Genomic DNA, 18,913 nt, shown 5'->3' with positions numbered 1-18,913 from the left:
GGGGTGGCGAAACTCCATTTCACATCAGCTGATGCCGGAACCGGGACTGGAGTTTTCGTAAAAGTTTCGAGAGAAACTTCCGCATGTGCACACTCGCCACTGGCACCGTAAAAGGGAAGGTAGAGCTCCCACCTACTTCACTTGATCGCGGAAGGCAGTATCGGGAATCACGGGCTCAGTCCCTTCTTCACGAGTGGGACAGAGCCTACCAAATACGTGTTGAGGCATCTAAAAAACAAACGGCGTCTTTCCATTCGCGTATTGGGACGGCAATCCACAAAACCCACTCCTGAGTACCAGACAAACGATACCCGTGACGTGCACTGGAGAGGCGTTCCGTGTGATCTCTTCTCCAGTGACTTGGGACGTCTGGCCACTGACGCGGACTTCGTTCATGTGAATCAGCACAGGCCTTCTGCGGGACTGGGGACTCCTACGCTCTCGCGCCCGTATACGCCCGTGGCTTCGCAGTCCAGTCTGCCAGTAAAAAACAATACCGCAGGACGAACGTTGCCCCGTCATCTCGGAACAGAGAAACCGCAGGGGCAGTTTCATCCAAGACATGCCGAGAAAACACGAATCGCATCTTCGGCGAGACGCCAGCGCAGATCACTCCGCACTCGAGGTTGTCCCTCCGCTCAGAGTGTTTATCTGGAAGATTCGACGGTAATTTTGTTTGCTGGACTCAAACGGGAATATACTCGAGTCAAAAGAGAACAGACGCCCTCTTCGCGCCTGTCCTTGCTAAGGAGACCAGTGCCGGAAATCCAGACGGCTACCGAGATAGTTTTTGGAGTCTGTTGGCAGCGGCAGCTCCACCAGTGGACGGCGTTCCCAGCTTGCTATAAAAAAAGCCCGTCGCTCGTGCCCCTCGAGTTTGCATGCAAGCTCGTTTTCCTCTTACATGCGCAGGAGAACCGTCCCGGACTTGATGCCCGATGCCGACGAAGAGCCCTCCACGGTAAGGCCTTTTTTTCCTCCAAAACAGGCGCGGGCGCCGTCTAACGGTTGGTAGAAGAGAAGCAAGGACAGACCCCCGCTCCTTCCACTAGATCGACTTGACGAGGTTGCGGGCGGGCCACGGAACACAGGAACGCGGAGCGGGTCTTTTCTCTCGCTCCAGTCGAAGCAGAAGCCTCTTTCCAGTCGCTCCCCTTTCGGCAGTCACGCGGGAGGAAGGGCCCTCTCCTGCACCAGACACGGCGAACGAGCAGCGCCCCATCAGGCCCAGAGCGTGCAGGCGACGAGTTTGAGAAAACGCAGCTGCACAGCCCTGCACGTGCGCTGGTTCCCGCCTGGATCTATCACTCTCCCGTCAGGTTTGACCCCCCGCGGTTCGACGCTTCCGTTTCGCCTCCTGTCCCGGGGGCTTCTTACGCAAAAACGCGCTCAGCCCTCCTGAGCAAGGATCGGAAACGGCAAGCTTCGGCCTCCAGTTTCCTTCCTTTTTAGGCCTCTCCTCGTTGGCATTCGAGCTCACCGGCCGAGCCGTTCCCTGCGGATCCCTTCCACCGTTTTCTGCCCCCCCGGGGCGAGAGGAAGCCGGCGCAACCTGAAGAAGGCCGGCCTCCCCCATCGTCCTGTCCTAGCCGAACTTGGGGCGTTCGTCCTCGGGATCCCGCGGAGTCATCTCGCCGGGAGTCAGCAGCGGCGTTTCACTGCCCTGAGGCCTCGCAGGAGGGACGCGATTGAGCGACTCGTACTTGCTGAGTTTGGTGCTCGATCCAGAAAGGCCGTTTCCCAACCCGCGCTTCGACGCCAAGCTCTTTCTCCGGCCAAGCTCCCTGCCACTGAAGGACATGCGGGGGCCCGGGCCCGAGCTGAAGGGCGAGAGGCCCTCGAGGGACAGCGCAGGCAATTGTTCCGCACCTGCTCGCCGCCACTCGGAAGACGGACTGTCGACCTCGAATTCGCCGCCGCTATTTACCCCCGGGCGCTCTGCCTCCAGCTGGGCGGACCGAACCGGTTGTCGAGGGAGTCCCCCAAACAGGCGGCTGCCTGATGCCCGCGACCGGTCTCGGGCCAACCCCTGGGCCAGGTTGTCACTCGACGCGTCCCCTCTTTCCCACGAATGTGCGTCTTCTTCCGTCCAGTCCTCCCCACTGTGGCTATCTGCCTCACGGTTCTCTCCGTTAGGTTCCCGCGGGACTCCCGTTCTGCTTGTCGACCGCCGCGAGTCGCGCAACGGAGTCGCGTCGCTTGGCGAGGGCGTGACTCCGCCCGTCTCGACGTCTGCATGCGTGCCCGATCTGCTCCAAGACGCAGCCGCATTCCCCTTTCTCTCGTGAGGCGTTGATCCCCCTCGAGACGCCATCCGCCGCATACTTCGCTGGCGAATCTCAGCTTGACCGTCTTGTTCGCGGCGTCTGGAGTCGCCCGCGTCCTCTCGGCCCCCCGCGCTTCGGCCCTTCCGGCGACGCCTCAGCCAAGTTTCCACGTCCGCCTGGCCTCGCCGGTGGAGTACGCTGCGCCACTCTGCACACAGCTGCTTCATCACTTGACGGTGGACAGCCGCGGCTTCGCGCATTTCCGCGACGCTTCTGTTCGGCTCCAGAGCTTGACTCTCGCTGCGCTTCCCTCTGTAGCGAGGCACGTCCTTGAAGGTCACCAACGCCGCCGACATGTGCCGGGTCTCGCCTCCGCGGCCAGAGACTCGGCTATTCGGCATGCTCCCACACAAGGACTGTCGCCGCTTGTTCCGCTCGCGACGCCGCTGGTGTTTCAGTTGCTCGATAGAGGCCTGGACGCACATTTCCCTGCACCGCAGAAGCCACGACGAACAGGGAGAATACCAGCCAAAGACGAGGACGGGCGGATACAGCGAAACCTGCACGCGCAGGCTTCTGTGAAAAAGACCCCTCTCTCTCTCTTTACGTATGTATGTGTATATATATATATATATGTATATATATGTATATATATATATATATGTATGTATGTATAGAATAGTGCATGCATAGACCCACGCAGATTGCACTGCCGACAGGCGTGATGGGCATTCTCGTGGGCGCTCTCACTCTCCCGGCGGACGTGGCTTACCATATGCAAAGCAGCATAGCGTCGTAGAATTCTGCAGTGAAGCCCTCAAGGATGCACTCGCGGTTTTTCCGATCTGACCGCTGAATGAAAATCTTCTTCTTCGGGTAATTCCAGTATCCATCTCGCATGTCCCACGCTGTAATGATGCCGAGCTTTTCGGACTGAAGACCTCGCGCCGCCTGGAGATCCGACTTGGAGTAGAAGGTTAGAAACGACTCTGGCAGGCAAGGCACAGCGATCCGTTGCTTCACCCATCTAACCACGCAGTAAAACACACTGCCGAACCGCAAAGGAAAACTCTAAGTGGGACTACAAGAAACTCGACGGTCCCACAAGTCCCACGCCATACAAGAAGCACACTTCTGCACATTTACATATATGTATGTAGATGTGGAGAGATAGAAAAAGACTGTGACTACATGTGCTTGCACACTGCGTGGCAGCCGCACGCTCACAATTCAAGAGTCCCTCTGGTGGAACCCGCGCCTGCATACACTTTGTGCCGTTTGCATGCTTTTGCTCTCTGCTGTACGGTCAGAATTGCTTTCTGGAGGCTCCCCGCGGCAGGGGTGAAGATTAAATGAGAATGAATCAACAAAGTGCACACAGCAGCGGAAAATCTATCTCGACCCACGCGGAACTGCGAAGACACCCGGGCCAACAAGGGAAGCGGCCTTTTTCCAGAAGGCGACGCCCCGGTGCGCGGAGACACAGAATCGTGTTTGTGCGCACAGCGTGAGAGTGGAAGGCTCCTTCATTTTCTCTGGTCCGCCGGGGATGTCGAGCGTATCTTCGAAAACCCGCCAAATGTATGCACACTGTGCGTCGTTCACTGTGTTCGTCTACTCCGAGACGACGAGATGAAGACAACCAGGTTCGCAGTTGTACACCACCTGAATGGACTGCGAAAGACTGCCCCAGCGCGTTTTTTACGCTAAACGCCGCATGCGTGTCTTCGCTCGGTCCTTTTTAGATCCAGAGGCTCACCTGTATCTGTGCCATCCATAACGAAGAAGCGCATTTTGTTTCCCTTGACAGCAGAATCCCAAATTCCGTCGACCTTTACAGCGAGACAGCCCTTCTTGCCCACGTCCCAGGCGCGGTGGTAGCCGAGCTCCATTTCGCTTAGGACAGGCAGGCCCTCGCCCGCGGGGATCCACGCCGTCGCTCGAATTTCTCTGGGTCGAGAGAGACAGAAGACAGCCAGGAACGCGCGGATGCGATGGCGAGAATCAAAGGCAGACAGACACACGACCGAACACGCACCGAAAGAAGCAAGCGAACCCGCTGCAGATGCAAAGTCGACGCCATTGGCAGGCGGACACACACCTACGGGTGTAGGGAACTGGAGAGAGGCGCAAACAGAGTGTATAGACACTGAGGCACGCAGGCAAGTCACGCGCACACGGGGATAGCCGTACGTAGAGGGAGGGACGGCTGAGCGCTATCTATGTCCGTTGAGAGTTATGTTTCGAGCACCACCCTTTACAGCTCTGCATGCAACCGGAACTGTTTCGGGTAGTTTTTTTGAGAGCTGCTTCCTAGACGCCTGCCGAAGACGAGAACGGGAACTGGATCCCGGGAAAAAGAACAGACGAGAGCACCGCCTGGGCTTCTGGAAGCCCCGGTGAGAAAGCCAGAGAACCAACTCGCGAAGGAGAGGACGTACGCAATGTCGTCTGGAGTTATCAGCGGCTCTTCGTCCTCTCCAAGATGAAGATCGTCAGCCACTTGATCGCTGAGCACACGGTCCAGAGAACGCCGAAACGCACCGCTGCCAAACAGTCAACTCACGCGCACGCAGTGCCCCGCGCGCGCGCCCTCTTCGTGAAGAACGCGGAGAAAGGGACGCGCGGCGTCGAAACGTACTCTCGGATGGCTACGGCATGGAGGCATTGGCGTATCTAGGCGCGAATGAATATGACTCCAGCTATATGAGACACAGGCGATCAAGTTCTTTAGGATTGCTGTACACCACCCCAGTGGACTGCCTACGCGTCTCTGTTACCGGATCCAAGTTCCGTGCTTTCCACACCCGTGTGAAGTGCATGGAAACAGAGCGCAACGGGCTCCGACCCGGAAAACAAATCAGTCTCTCCTGTCCGCTGAGCTCGTTCTGCCTGTCTGAGATTCTCTGTTTTCCTTCGGGCTCTAACCTAATGTCCTTGGAAGCTGTTACATCGCGCCTCCGAATTCTCTGACGAACTTTCCCGTGGTGCTTGTCGGGGAGGTTGAGATCGTCTCCTGGAGCGGCAGCGGGCGCAGCCGCGGGGCCAGCGCCCGCCGAGATGTCCTCGTCGTCCGCCTCTGTGCAGGCGACGCAGAGCAGGAGACGGTGCCAGAGATTTCTCCGAGAAAGAAGCGAAGAGTGCAAGGCCCGCACAAGGCGGAGCATGAAGCCGCCGAGAGACAGCAGAGAGAGAAGGCCTCGGCACTACGAACACACGCCCGAGGGGACGGGACGCCGAAGGAACGGAACGGCGTACGAGAACGGCATACGGCAAGAAAGTCGAGTCTGGTGAACAACCCCCACGAAAGGCGCGTCTGCGCCGGATATCATGAAGAGGACCGGGAGAGGCTGAAACGCTGCGAAGGCAGGAGCAGTAAAAACGCGAGACCACCAAAGACTCACGGACAAAAAGGATCAGGCAGGCGAGCACATGGGGAAGGCAGAGACGAGGAACGGAATGCACACAGAGAGTGAAGAGAGAGCACAGACCCTCCACGTTTTGCGTACCGTCGAATGGGTCCAGAAGTGTCTCCTCATTCATTTCTGCGATTTGCTCTCGCCAGTCTTCACCCAAGAGTTTCCGGTAAAAGCCACCAAGCTCTGCAGTCATGACGCTGCCTTTCTGTGTGGCTGTCGCCGCCGCTCCTGCGGGGTCTTCGCTTCCAGAGGCGCGCTACACAAAGAGAACAAGGCAACAGATACGGAGAAACCCAGAGTGAGACAGAGGGGAAAGGGGGAACAGAGGGAGCGCAGGAAGAAAAGGGAATGTGGGCGAGAAAGCGGAAGAAGAGGGGCAAAGTCTCTGTGTCTTCCTTCACGAGTCTCTTGTCTCTGTTTGCTCGCCACATCTTCCCTCTGTTCGGGCGTCCGAGGCCTTGATGGACGCCGGCAAACATGAACCCTGATGCCACTGTCTCTTCCACGTTCGGCTCGAGTCACACATCGGGCGCACACATCAGCCGCGTCAGCAGCGCTTTTGCCTTCTGAATCTGCGGGTTTCTGCGCCGCCGTCCGCCTGCTCGTCGCCTTCGCAGGCCATGACACGAAAGCGCGCGTCTCCTCACCGCGCAGAAATTGTTTCCTTTCCCGAAAGGCCAAATCATAATTCGGAAGATCGCCCAGATCCGCCCCTACAGTGTGTGCCGAGCACTGGTAGAAAAAAGATTCTCTTATTTCCCGCGTTTCTACCTTTCCTGCGTTCTCTGTTGGTCCGCCACGCCCCTGCCAGCGTCTAAATCACGGAGGCGAAAGAAGCTACGCGGGCTACGAAAAAAGCCGTCGAATGCAGGCGTTTTCCAAACTCGGGAGCTGCAACTCACTCGATTGATTTCAGACCCTGTCGCTAGGGACGCCCGCCTCTCGGGGCCTGAGTCCCCTCGAGGCTCGTCCCCTCGCTCGACGGGTTCTCGCCCGTGCGCAGTTCCGATCGCTTTCATCGACATCTGGGGATGGGGCACAGAGTCGAGGAAATACTTTGAGTCCTGACGCCTCGGGAAGGCCTTGTATCTGGAGTCTTGCCGCTCGGGAGCGGCGTGCGCGTGTCCGGGGCCGAGCTGTTCGTCTGCCGAGGAAGCGACACTGTCTTGTCGAACTTCCGGGGCGAATTCAACGCAGCGAGAAGAAAAAGACAGCGAGGACGAAGACGAAGGAACAGCAGATGCAGCGGAAGAAGGCGAAGACGACGTCGACAGTGTGCCCGGTTCAGACGCCAGGAGCGTGTGACCTGGGGAAGCCTCCACAGGGGAGAAGGGGCCCAAGGGCGCCGTCTCGTGCTGATCGTCCGCCATCTTGTCCTAGAAGAGCCGTGAGACCAGCAGCCGTGGGTGTGAACGGGCGAACCTGGGGCGTGTCTACATAAGGACACAGAGCGGGGGAGAAGGCGAGAAAGGCAGAGGAGGGGCGACTCTTGCGAAACTCTAAAAAACCACGGGCGTGGCTGCGTGGTTGGAGACTGCCGAGGAACGCTCGCGCAGCGCAGTGGGCACCGTGAAATGTGTACAGCAGTCATAAAGAACTCGGGTGTCTATATCTCATAACTGCAGTCATATTCAGTATCCTAGCGGGGCTGGTTATAAGCTTTTTCTGGGGTATTTCCGGGACACACACCGGGCCAAGAGAACCCGTGAATCCTGGATCCTCGAACACAGAGACAGCAGCAATTCACTCGGAGGAGCGGAGGCGCCACCGGAGTGGAGAGAGAACTCGCGGGTGTGAAGAAAGACAGGCAACGATAGGCAGAGATGTCGCAGGGCCGGAAGGCAAGGGACATCCCGTCAGAACAGGGAAGGAAAGCACCAGCCGGGGAGACAAAACGCATCAACTGAGTCCCGGCACACAGTCACACTTTGCCAACTTGGCTATCTGAAAAGAAGCTGCTGGAAGGGAAAAGAAGTCGCCGGAAGGGAAGAGGCACCAAAAAAGCCGAGAGCAGGGCCCGCGAGCGCTTGAGCGTCAAATGCCACACGGCAGGCACGAGACGGCTCAGAGGCGGAAGGAGGAGAGACGTTACAGACGTTGAAGGGGATCGAGACTGACCCGAGAAAAAGCGAGGGCAGTCAGAGACGGATCGGGCAGATGTGCAGAGGCTCGGAAGTTATGGTTGGGGGTCTAGGCGGAAGGGGACACACGGGGCGCTCAGACTCGAGCAGGCTGGTGCCTATAGAGCTGCTGGATTCGCAGAAGATCTGTTTTTTGTAGAAGGAAAGCCGGGGCTAGGTTAGCAGTACCAGGATCCACACACGAGGCAAGTCGACTCCCCAAGGGCCGCTTAGATTTCCAGAGTTTGTCTCAAGGCCTGCGACCGCGAACTCCGCCGGGCCATATAGGCGCCGGATCAACTGTTTTGAGACTAAAATGCTCCGCCTCTGTAGGGGAGAGAAAACTGTCGGTTCCCACTGCAGGCACAGGCTGGGGCTGACTATTTGGGATCGCTTTCCAGGGCTCCAAATACGTCACATCGGAGCGGGTAAGAAACGCGGCGAGTTCACCGCAGCAACGGGCGTAGCCGTGGACAGCCACGCGAAACGCAAGGAGCTGCATATAGATCCGTGAAAAGCAAAGAGACGCCTTCTTGAACCGAAGCGCGAGAAAAAACGCGTAGCGTGTGGTGATGCCCGCGGGAAAAATCCCCGCGACTCGCGCGTATTTCGAGTGGTGAGCGGATTCTCATTCCCAAATTCGGAGAAACAGCGAAGACGGGAACTACGTTCGAAACGGACACGCCGGAACGCTGACGATGCCCGACAAGGCAAAAAGCGATCTGAAAAGCCGGAAGAGTTGTGCAATCGAATTTTGCGGGTCCAGCTAACCGAGCTGCAACCTGATGGTCCAGCGGCTGTTCAATTCTGGCGTCGTACACGAGCACTCCCTGTGCCTGCATGCAACTGAAAAGGTCGACGAATGGGAGAACTCTCTACGCTTTTCACGAGTGTTTTCTTCGTGTGTAGTGGCTGGACCGAAACCGGAGAGTCGGTCTCCAAGTCACGGCCTCCCCTTTGATGCTGTCGCTCTGAAAAATAGACCTTTCCCCACAACGGAGACGTTTCCGCTGACTTCTGGCTAGCTTGCCCGCGGAGCCGCCTCGCGGTGTGCTGAACCGCGTGGAGAGATGTAGCGCCACAGGCGAGACAAGAGTCTCCTATATCGAGGCATGCCTGTTCCTTGCCACGCCCCATTTGAAAATTCATGGCAAAAACGCTTGACGCTGACGAAAGTTCAGGTGGTTCCAAATAGTCTGCCTTGTACGCACCGCCATCGCGCAGATGTGATGTCTACAAGGCGCAGACGTACGAGACGAGGGACTGCTGGCGGAAGTAGACAGCGACCCGAGAACCCGTTCTCCGTTTACGAGAGCTGCCTCTGCGGATGAATTTGGTGTTCGCGGAAGAGCGGCCTCAGGCTTTTTCAGTTCGTTCTTTGTGTTCCAGTTATCTTGACTGCATAGGTTCACTTATAGTAGGTTTATGTGACTTCGCGTGTAACATATCGATGCAGCTGGCCACCGCAAAAAACTCCTGGAACGTCGATCTTGCCGCTTCGGCAGCCAGCCTGGCCGCGGGATCCGTAAGATGGGGAAACAGACAGGCTTCAAACCAAGTCCTCAAAGCTTCGCAAGCGGATATTTGTGTGTTGGCCACGCATTGCGCCGGCATTACGCCTACGCAGTTCTCCCTTTGCATCGCTCAGCGTGAAAAGGTTTCCTATTTCTCATGGGGCAGGCACTTTCAGAACCAAAAGCCGATGGAGAACAACTCAGTGTGCCACTGAATGCGGCGGTTCGGGCTTCTACACTCTTCCTCACATCAGCTCTTCGTGTCTCTCGTGAAAGCCCGTCTGAAGTTACCGGCTTTCCTTGACAGGAGGAATCTCGTAAGAGCAGAGAGTCCGCTAAAGGGCTGTCGGCGTCCTTGCTTGCGGCACCGCTAACCCCAACTTCTAGCGTTGTGACATGATTCAGTGTTGTCTGCCTCCACACCTCGTTCAAACAGGAAATAACCTGGTTCGATCGTCGGTGGAGAAGGAGGGTAGAGGGAGTTTTCTATGTCCACTCGCTCGCGAATCAAGTGTGATGGAAGCTACGCGGAAGCGGACAGGGGAAACCGGTTCGAAAGTCTTTCAGGTGTGACCTGTGCGAACCATCGATTGCCAAGGCGTCTTCGCCTTCTCGTTGGCAATCCAGTGACGTGACAAAAACACTCCAGAAAAATGTTTACAGACCTTTCTCTTCCCGAACGGGGGAGGGGTGGCACTCCTACCGTTTCGGTTCCTGTCCACTGACGTCTACTGGACAAAAACGCTCCGCGCGAAGATTCAAACTTTGTGTTCCAGCCACGAAATCCTGACTGGCCTGGGAGTCAGGGACAAGATGTGTGTGTCTCAAATCCGGCGGCGCACAACTGGATTGCCACAGACTGTCGAGATTCCACGATATGAGCTTGGCGGGCCAACTGCTCGGGGTGACATATGCACGCGTTAGCGTTCCTCATACCGGCTCAACTCTCCACATGAGCGGGATGAGGCACCGAAAAAACGTCATGCTTTTGCTCGACGCCTTTAGGGTACAGTCTTTCATTTCGTGCCTGAAAAGCTTGCGAGTCGCCCACGACTTTGCTGCGCTGGCGGCGCCAAGCTGAGCCGTCCCGGGCATCCACTGCTGGTTTCAGGAGTAACTCTCGGTGTTTGTGCGCAAGCGCGTGCAGCCATGCAGCACGTCATGGATTTTTATGCCAAACAGGAGTCGAATCACCCCGTGGTTAGGAGGTTCACGACACTCTCGTGCTCCGTCGACCGCTCCTCGGGCACACAGTCTCAGGCGTTTCCAGAGTTTTTGCAGCGCAAACCGCTTGAGAGAGCACAGCCGTCGATGGTGTAGGGATGTTCTATGCCTTGCGAAACCTCCTGAAAAACTGTCTCCGCCCCAAACGGAGGAGCGACAAACATCGCGGGGTACCTGCCTGCACAACTCTCTCCGGCAGGTCGGTGCTACGTGTTGCTTCCTCTAGACACGTCAAGCTCGTGTGCCGTCTCGTGTACTTCCCTGTGCGTTTAGAGGCTATTTGCTCTCTGAAGGCTCGGAACCACCTTCACGCTTTAGTATGCAAGACTCTCTCGAGAGCCCAAGCGGCCTGGCTGCTCTTCCGAGACGCATGACCCTACGCAAGAGGTTTTATGGACAGTTGCCCCGAAACTTTTAGGAGGAGCATTCGCTCCAGGCAGTCTACTGCACTTTTCTCGGGTCATGCTGGCGCAACTGTTCAACGTGTGTGTATTTTCTGCTATCCCTCTATAAAGTTTGCGGTCGTGGGTAGCTGGCATGCAGTCTCAGACAGTTTGCGCAAAGATGTCATTGCGATGGCTCTACTTATCCACCAAAGAATCGGGTTCTCCTGAATTCTCTTTTAAACTCGAACTTTGTGTGTTCCGTCCCTCTGCGCTTCCTTTCGCGGTCGGCAGAAACGCCGCCAGCGTTTGGTTTCCCCCCAGAGGAGGGACGGCGTCGCACGATCGCTTTTCTGTTCGGGCTTTTTGGGTTTCTCGCGGACTCTTTCTCTATCTGCAGAGCCATCTCGCCTTCCTCTCTTACCATTTCTTCCTCTCTGCGCAGACTCAGAAAGGGGCGATGCTGGACAAATGCGGCAGCCGTGGACTTAAAGGCCACCTCCCAGGATCCCGGCTATTTCTTTCTGTCGAGGGTTTGTCTCGCAAAACCTAGGTTGCAGGCAAATACCAGAGAAGTGTTTCACCCTGCCCGAACCGCGGGACCAAGCGAGTTCGTTGGTAAAGCCTGCACGCCGCGTAAATCTTTCTCTCGGACTAGAGAGGACAAAAACTGGCTATGAGCCTCAGAGGAGTTTTCTGGGCCGCTCCCCGATGCCGCGCCTTCGTCTGCGCATCCTGGTTGACTGCTGTCTGATTTCTTTTTCTGTTTTTGAAACTGCCAAATGCCTGCTTCTTTCACAGAGTTTCGTGGAGTGGAGCCCAGCTCTAGCGCAGCCTCGCCCAAAGCACGCGCCGCTCCGAAGACGTACGCGGTGTGTTCTCTGCGCCGCCTCTTGTCTACCTTCGAGGACCGCAGTCTTTTCCTCTCTCTCCCCCTGTCTAGCTCTCTGAGTCTTTCTTGCCCCGCCCCGTTTCCCCTCGTCCCTCTTTAGTTCACTGCCCTCGTCCTCGGGCCCCCGCACCTTGTACCATGAGCAACTTTCCCCCCTCTCAGGCGGAGGCCGGCACGCCGCCTATGCAGGGCGGGGCTGTCGGAGTCCCAAATGCGTTCTATGCCTCGCCAGAAAGTTCAGGCATCTCTCCAAACAGTCAAGATGCGTTCCTCTTTGCGCAGCAATCAGCCATACTGGCACAAGCCCCGGCTATGACAGCCGATCCCCACGCGATTCCCCTGTCTCAGACGCAAGTGGGCTACATGGCTGATGGCTGTGGAAGTCAACACGTGATGCAGGCAGAGGCGTACATGCACTGGGATGCATCCATTCCACAGCAGGTTGCGCCGGGAGGTGAGAAACCAGTGCACCGAAAGAGCGCAAAGCGACGGGCAACAGAGAAAAAGGCGACCAAATCGGTCGTCCCTGAGGGCAAGGAGAGAGACAGCGTACGAAGGGGATGCAGTGGACAAGGTGCTCGATAGCTTTCGGACTGGAGCGACGTCTCGCTTTTTCGCAGCACACGCCGTTTCAGCCTTTCTCCCCTACCCTGCTGTGTCCTGCTCCGCAGTCGTGGTCCATCTCTGTTCTCCCCTTCCGATTCCTCTCGTCCGCTCCCTCTCTGACTTCTCTGAGATCGCTCTATACCCTTTCCATTCGGGCAAGGATGTGTCTCTTGTTCTGTCGCGTGACCTCCTCCCGCCATGTGTGGAGCTCTGTCTCGTAACCTGTCTCTCTCGTTTTTGCTCCGCGTAGGGTCTTCCCCTGCTGCGAGAAGTGTCTCCTGGGTATGGTTTGGCGCGGTCGACGCACGGCTGTGTTTCTTTCTCTCGCTGATTCTCTGTTTGGCAGAACCCTACGCGCACATGCCGCCCGGGATGGGTGCCCTAGGTCCAGTCCCTGGAGCTTTTCCAGGCGCCGCTCTTCCTTTCTCCTCCGCGCCCCTCGTGGGCCCTGCCAGGTCGCCCTTCGGCCCGGGCGAGAACGCGTCCGTGGTGAGCCGGTCGGGCCTTGGAGGCCAACGCAGGCTCGCGGGGCCCGCAGGCAAAGCCGCGCCGAGCTTGGCGAGTTCCCACCTGCAGGCGAATCGTGAACTGGCGAGAAAGTAAGTGCAGCGGGGGAGCACAGACGGAGCGTTCAGCCTGGCGTGAGAGAATCCCGTAAAACACAGACGGAGCGTTCAGCCTGGCGTGAGAGAATCCCGTAAAACACAGACGGAGCGGATGCCAGGCAGACACGAGAACAGGGGAAACCCCGCAGCCAAAACTGAGAAGCAACGGAACGCTGGAAAGGCCTGTGGGCAAGATGCGAGCAAAAATGAGAAGACGAGAATAGGGCACGATGGGATCGTCAGGTCCCCTGTTTCTGAGAGCGTGAGGCAGAGACCGTTTCCTCTCGAGATTTTTACCTGGAGGGAGGTCGCGCGACTGTTTCGTGTCGGCAAGTCCCCACCTCGCTTGAAACGGCGCGGTCGACGAGGCACGACGTCGCGTCTTCATGGGAATGCCTCTGAATCCAAAACGAATTTGGAAGAGGTCAAAAGAAACTTTCGCGAGTCTGAGAATATCGATCGTGGGGACCCGGCCGGAGCGAGAATGCCGAGGCACGAGGTCCAGGGGCGGGGAAAACCTGTTCAAAGGCGTCGTGTCTTCTCTCCGACAGATGCGTCCGTGTGTACCTGTGCCGTCTCGCGCTCGCCACGCTGCAGGCAGCAGACTGCCCTCCGTCGAGGTCTCTTTCTGGCGACGGAGTTGGAAGACTGGATGGGAGAAGACTGTCCGGGCCTTGATCGCCAGTGCATCATCCGCTTCCCGCCTCCCATTGCTGCGCTCCTGCGGAAACGGCTTTCGACCGTAACCTCTCCTGAGTTCCACAACTCAGCGAAGTCAGAGGCAATCGGAACCGACGGGTCTCCACAGGGGCCTTCGTATCCCCCTGGCTGTTCCGCGGCGAATCCTCTAGGCCTCACAATCATTCCCAGAGACGAGTGGAGCTATCGCATCTTCGATGTCAAAGTAGGGGAGAGCTTCCGAGGGCAGGCAGGCGCCAGAAAGATACGAGGCGATATCTCCTTCAGCTAAAGAGCCGTCGACTGGGCTGACACAGATATGCATGCTCTGTATCCCAAACGACGCGACCTTCTCTCCTCTGCTTCTTGCGTCCCTTGTTCATGTATACTCACCGATACACATGTACAGACGTACATATATATATATATATATATGCAGTTGTGTTAGTGTGGATTCGTGTATGTACACATAGGAATCAGTACATGTACGTGCATGTGTAGACACATATGCGTGGACAGTTACGTGTCTGTCTGCCTGGCATATTTGCCGGGGAGTAAAAGTGCTGAAGGTGGACACATACGCTTTTACGCGGTTCTTTCTGCGTGTGGACGGTTGCGCCGGTGTCTTATCTCGCGTGAAGGTTCGAGTTTCTGCCGGGATTTTCTCTCCCCTCAGGTTTCTGGCCACAAAGGGAAGTTGCTTGGCGTTTTGGTCGAGCTCCCGACTCTCGTCGAGACGTACAAGTCTCTCGACGGTGACCTTCTCTTCAAGTCGGGTAATGCCCTGCCTGCTTGTACCGCCTCGTGTATTGGCAGCTCTCCTCTCTGGTGTTCCTCTTCCTCCTTTTCGGGTCCTCTCCTCTCGCAAGTCCTCAAGTCGGTTGCTATCGTGTCTGCGGAAGTGGAGATGAAAAATAAACTCGGGGCAGAGACGCTTCTGCGTCGACGTAGAGGTCGCCGCGTTTTTTGGTGCTACCACGTGCGTCTCCCCTCTGTTCTCTGCTCTCGACACGTGCTCCCCTCTCTTTCCCGCGGGCTCCATAGCGCGCGCTCTCCTCTCCTCTGTGGCTTCGCCCTCGCGGCGCATGCAGGCGACATTTGCCAGATGATTGTCGTCTGCGATCCGCAAGATCCCCGCGAGGCGATCGACGTGCAGGACCTCAGTGAGCGACAGCAGTGGGAGTGGAAGGCAGGCCTGACGCCGCCGACGCACCGCATCCGCAGCCGGAAATTCAAGAATCTGGATTTGTTTGACAGACAGGAAATCCGCGACGCAGAGCTCCAGGTTCTCGAGGTGAGAAGACAGCCCTAGTGGAGTTCAAAAAACGGGAAAAGAGCAGAGAAGGGGGAGAGAGAGGGAGGAAGCGAGACCGCGTGGACAGTGGCAGGCACCTCGAGAGGCGGAAAGGGAAGAGGGAGGAGAGGTGAGGGAGACATCGCGGTTTGTGCGCCCTGAGATGCGACGGTGTCTCAGGGCGTCACGCGTGCGGCATGCACAAGAGAAGAAAGACACGCCTCGCGAATCGCGAGGGCGTGAAGGGAAACGCGCGCGACCCAAACCGAGAAAGCGAACGTGAAGACTGCCTCGCCCTTTTTCTCGGCAGCTGGGTGTTCGTCTTGTGTTTGTGCTTGCGTCCATCGTGAATCTGGCGCGTGCTCCTCCCCGGCGTGCGGTTATGCCTCGCTTCTCCTCTGTACACGCGTCTGCCAAACACTGCGGCTGTGTGTAGCTTTCTGTCTCCGTTTTTCCCGGTCGTGTCTTGTCTGCGTTCCCTTGCGTGTACGTGTTTCTTGCCGTGGCGTCAGCATGCATGCGCGCGCTCGTCGCTGGCGCCCCTGTCTCTCCGATGTTTTTCACACTCGCGTTCGGCCCTGCTCTCCGTCGCCTGGTCTTCCTTGTCTAGCTCCTCCACTCAACTAGGCGAGACAACTACGAAATCGAGGTCCACACGCTCCACGAGATGCACCGAATTTTGGAGCAGCAGCGTGAAGCTGCGGAAGGGAAGGCGCCGAAACCCACGGCGCCGGGAGCCACGGCCAACGGCACGGCAGTCGTCGAGCACGTGGTGAGCTGCGACGACGACGTCCTCGCCTGGCTGGACTCCGCGGGGATGCTCCACGGCGCCGTTCTGGAGCCAGAGGGGGAAGGCAGCTTCTCCGACTACTCGGATATTCTCTTCGACTACACGCCTGTCGTTGGAGGCGCTGCGGGCGCCATGACGAGTAAGAGCTTTCGCAGAGGGAAACTCGGACGCGGGGAGGTTCCGCTTCCAGGTCGAGATTTCGCACGAGGTGTCGCCTCTTCGGAGGGCAGGGGCGTGTACAGCCTGACACACGCGCAAATGGCCACGCCCAAGCAACATTTTGCCGTCGTCGCCCAAAAAAACCGGCCCGAAAAAACGCCGTGCTTGGGTGCTGCATGGGGGGGGGCGAGCCCGCATACGACGATAGGTTTAATTTCCTCGGTTTCCTCGTACCACAGGAAAAACTTTGCAACATTCTAAAATCTTGCCTCAGAGAGAGAACCACTCGCAGTACGAAGGGACTGATCGTAGGAGCACACCTGAGTAGGCGTTTTCTCTCGCCGTGAATTCGCGTGATCGCGGCGGGCAGAGACAGAGAGTTGAGGAGAAAGGGAGCTGGAACGCAGGGCGACGGAAGCCCTGACAAGCACACCGTCGTGGCGCACAGACTCTCGTCGGGCCTTTTTGTTTTGTCGAGGCACCGCCGCTTTCTAACCGACTGGCTGGTTGTTGGTATGCGCGACCTGTCCTGTCTCCAGCGTTCGGTGCCCGAGGCCCAGGAGGCCCCCGAGGGTCTCGCGGGCGCAGCGCGTGGCGAACTGCAGCCGCGAGTCAACCAGGAGTTCCGGTCTCCCACGAAAGCTTGGTTTTCGGAGGCGCCGACGGTCGGGCTGCGCAGCTGGAAGACGAAGACGGCGCAGGCTCGGCAGTGGAGATGGACCGCGGAGACTCCGGCGGACCAGTGGCCAGTGGCCCATGCCCGGTACTCGTCGGTGTTGGCCCCGGCGAGATGGGTCAGCCGCAGGCCCCCGTAGTCGAGTACCCGGGGCGAGAGAGTGCCGTCCCCGGCGGGGGCGAGGATCTCGAGGCTCGACTGCGGCGGAAGGAAGAGAGGCGGCAGAAGAAGCTCTTGAAGAAGGAGAAACGGCGGCTGAAGAAGGAGAAGAAGAAGGCGAAACGGGACAAGAAGAAGCAGGTCCAAGGTTCCGGCGCAACTCGAGACGGAGACGAGGGTGGAGGCCTGGCGGGAGGTCAAAGCGCCGGGTCGGCTACGCAGGGCGACGCGTCGAGAGGGGAGGAAGCTGGCGAGAAAGACGGAAGTAGTTCGTCGAGCAGCAGCGACGAGGAGGACGGCGGGAGAGACGACGATACTCTGCTGTGACTGTTGGCCGAGGTCGCGACGAGACAGACCCCAGACCGTGGAGCGGAAGCTTTTCTGAAGAAAGAAGGGGGAAGCACGGAGAAGAGTTCGCGACAGGAAGGCAAGGGAACTCGTGATCGGTGGCCTTCGTGTCCGTGTATGGCCACGCAGCGCGCCAAACACCGTTACGGTAGATGAAGCCATGCTTCGAACCCGACGGGAGACCTAGCCACATGCAGATGAGTCAACCAGGGACACGTCCGTTGATTCCCTAAACCCTAAACCTGAGGCTTGTGACTCAGGTGCTCTTTTCCGCGTTTGGCTGGGCTCTTAGCTCCGCCTGATCTGTCTCGTGCTTTCAAAAGAAACCCGTTTTCAGCAGGGAGATCTATGTTTAGCAGACTGCAGTGTCCCAGTCGGCTGGGCCTCTCGAGAAGGGAGGCGCTGCCGCCCTGGCCTGTCCCTCGAGCATTTGGGAAGAGTCACATGCAGCCGTGCAGAATCCGTAGCAAAACTGCGAAAGGAAACCAGATGGCAAACTGTGTAGTCCTGCGGAGGCACACACCGGCATCCGTTGCAAAACAGGAACCACGCTTCTGCGTCCGAGCCTCTTTTTTCGTGCCGTCGAGAAGACCAACAGAGACACTCGGGTTTTCCCTCACAAGCTTATTCCCTCTTTGGTGCAAAGAGTGGGGGAAATTCGAAACGTGACGAGCACGGAGTTATCCCGCCGTACACGCGTTAGATACAAAGTGCTGTGTATACAATCGAAGAGGATTTCCGGCACGCATTTGCGAGTGCTCCAGCGCGAGCAGAGGCGCTACTTGGGAGGTTTACCCTGCTGCAAAAACATGCCACAGTCCACAAATATGCTGCACAACTCGGCGACCCACGCGCTATTCCTCCACCTGCGGCGTGGCTGTCGTCTATGCTCCCTACCTACCTTGGTCATCAGCGATGAGGAAGCTCCTAACGCACTCCAACTAGGCACCGTATGTTTGAAGAGGAGTAAGTAATCCACCTCATTTTTTGTCATGCTTCGTGGCCGCATCAAGCGGCTATGCAAGCACGAAACCACTAACCGTTGGGTGGCCATGGTACACGGTTCCACACTGTTTCGTTCAACGACGTGTCCCGGCCGCACAGGCGATTAATCGAAAAAGGAACCAAAGAAGTTAGGATTGAGAGGGTCGTCCAACTGTAGCTGTCGATTCGAGTGGCTCTTTTTTGCAGTCAGGCGGTACAAAGAAATCCTTTTGGGGAATGTTGGGTTCGGCCCGCAGCTGTTCGTTTGCAGATGCGAGAGAGATCGTCCTGTGTCCTGGCTGTGTCCACAAGAAAATGAGACTCCGCAAGTCAAGTAAGATCCTCTCTTCGTTGCGTGTATGTTCTCTCGAACGATGTAGCCAATCTCAAGCCTACAAGAGCTGGTTCGCGTTTTCCCCACGTATCTGTGAATAGTGTGAAATGTGACACAAATATGTTCTCGATCCCTCAGACACAAGAAGCAGTCCCCGCAATGATGTCTGCGCCGTCTGCGCTTCCGCGGAGTGGCTCGTTGGCTAAATTGCACACGACCTGGACCAGTAAATGAACGTGACAAAAATGGTACTGGCGTAAACGTGCTCGTCCATGGACAGTCAAACGCTGCAAGGCTTTTTCTCGATAAAAATCACGTAAGCTATTCTGTGCTTGCAGCCTTGAGGCACCCTTCCCGTCGTCCGGCCTGCTGCTATTCCTGCTTTCTTCCTCTCGCAGCAGTAGCCGCAGCTTCAACGGAAGCCTGAGAAACTCAAAATTCTGAAATCTGGTAGTCGGGAT

At 57.4% G+C, this 18,913-nt stretch overlaps 2 protein-coding genes across 2 annotated transcripts; one reads left to right on the top strand and one right to left on the bottom strand.

Moving 5' to 3' along the window:
- Positions 1–1,585: 1,585 nt before the first annotated feature.
- Positions 1,586–7,056, bottom strand: NCLIV_053620 (conserved hypothetical protein; the record flags this gene model as incomplete). The annotated part of the gene is made up of 7 exons (XM_003884914.1): positions 1,586–2,756; positions 3,040–3,256; positions 4,027–4,217; positions 4,709–4,777; positions 5,196–5,346; positions 5,777–5,942; positions 6,589–7,056. The coding sequence occupies 7 exons, from the start codon at positions 7,054–7,056 to the stop codon at positions 1,586–1,588; spliced, it is 2,433 nt and encodes an 810-aa protein (XP_003884963.1).
- A 4,901-nt stretch (positions 7,057–11,957) lies between these two features.
- On the top strand, positions 11,958–17,113 carry NCLIV_053610 (hypothetical protein; the record flags this gene model as incomplete). Its single annotated transcript, XM_003884913.1, has 6 exons — positions 11,958–12,273; positions 12,772–13,024; positions 13,628–13,934; positions 14,385–15,002; positions 15,613–15,931; positions 16,491–17,113. The coding sequence occupies 6 exons, from the start codon at positions 11,958–11,960 to the stop codon at positions 17,111–17,113; spliced, it is 2,436 nt and encodes an 811-aa protein (XP_003884962.1).
- Between the last annotated feature and the right edge of the window lie 1,800 nt (positions 17,114–18,913).

This window comes from Neospora caninum, chromosome XI, assembly GCF_000208865.1.
Source record: "Neospora caninum Liverpool complete genome, chromosome XI".
NCBI classification, from domain to species: domain Eukaryota; phylum Apicomplexa; class Conoidasida; order Eucoccidiorida; family Sarcocystidae; genus Neospora; species Neospora caninum.
Note: the sequence above shows the minus strand (reverse complement) of the source record. Positions and strands in the feature narration are given on the sequence as shown.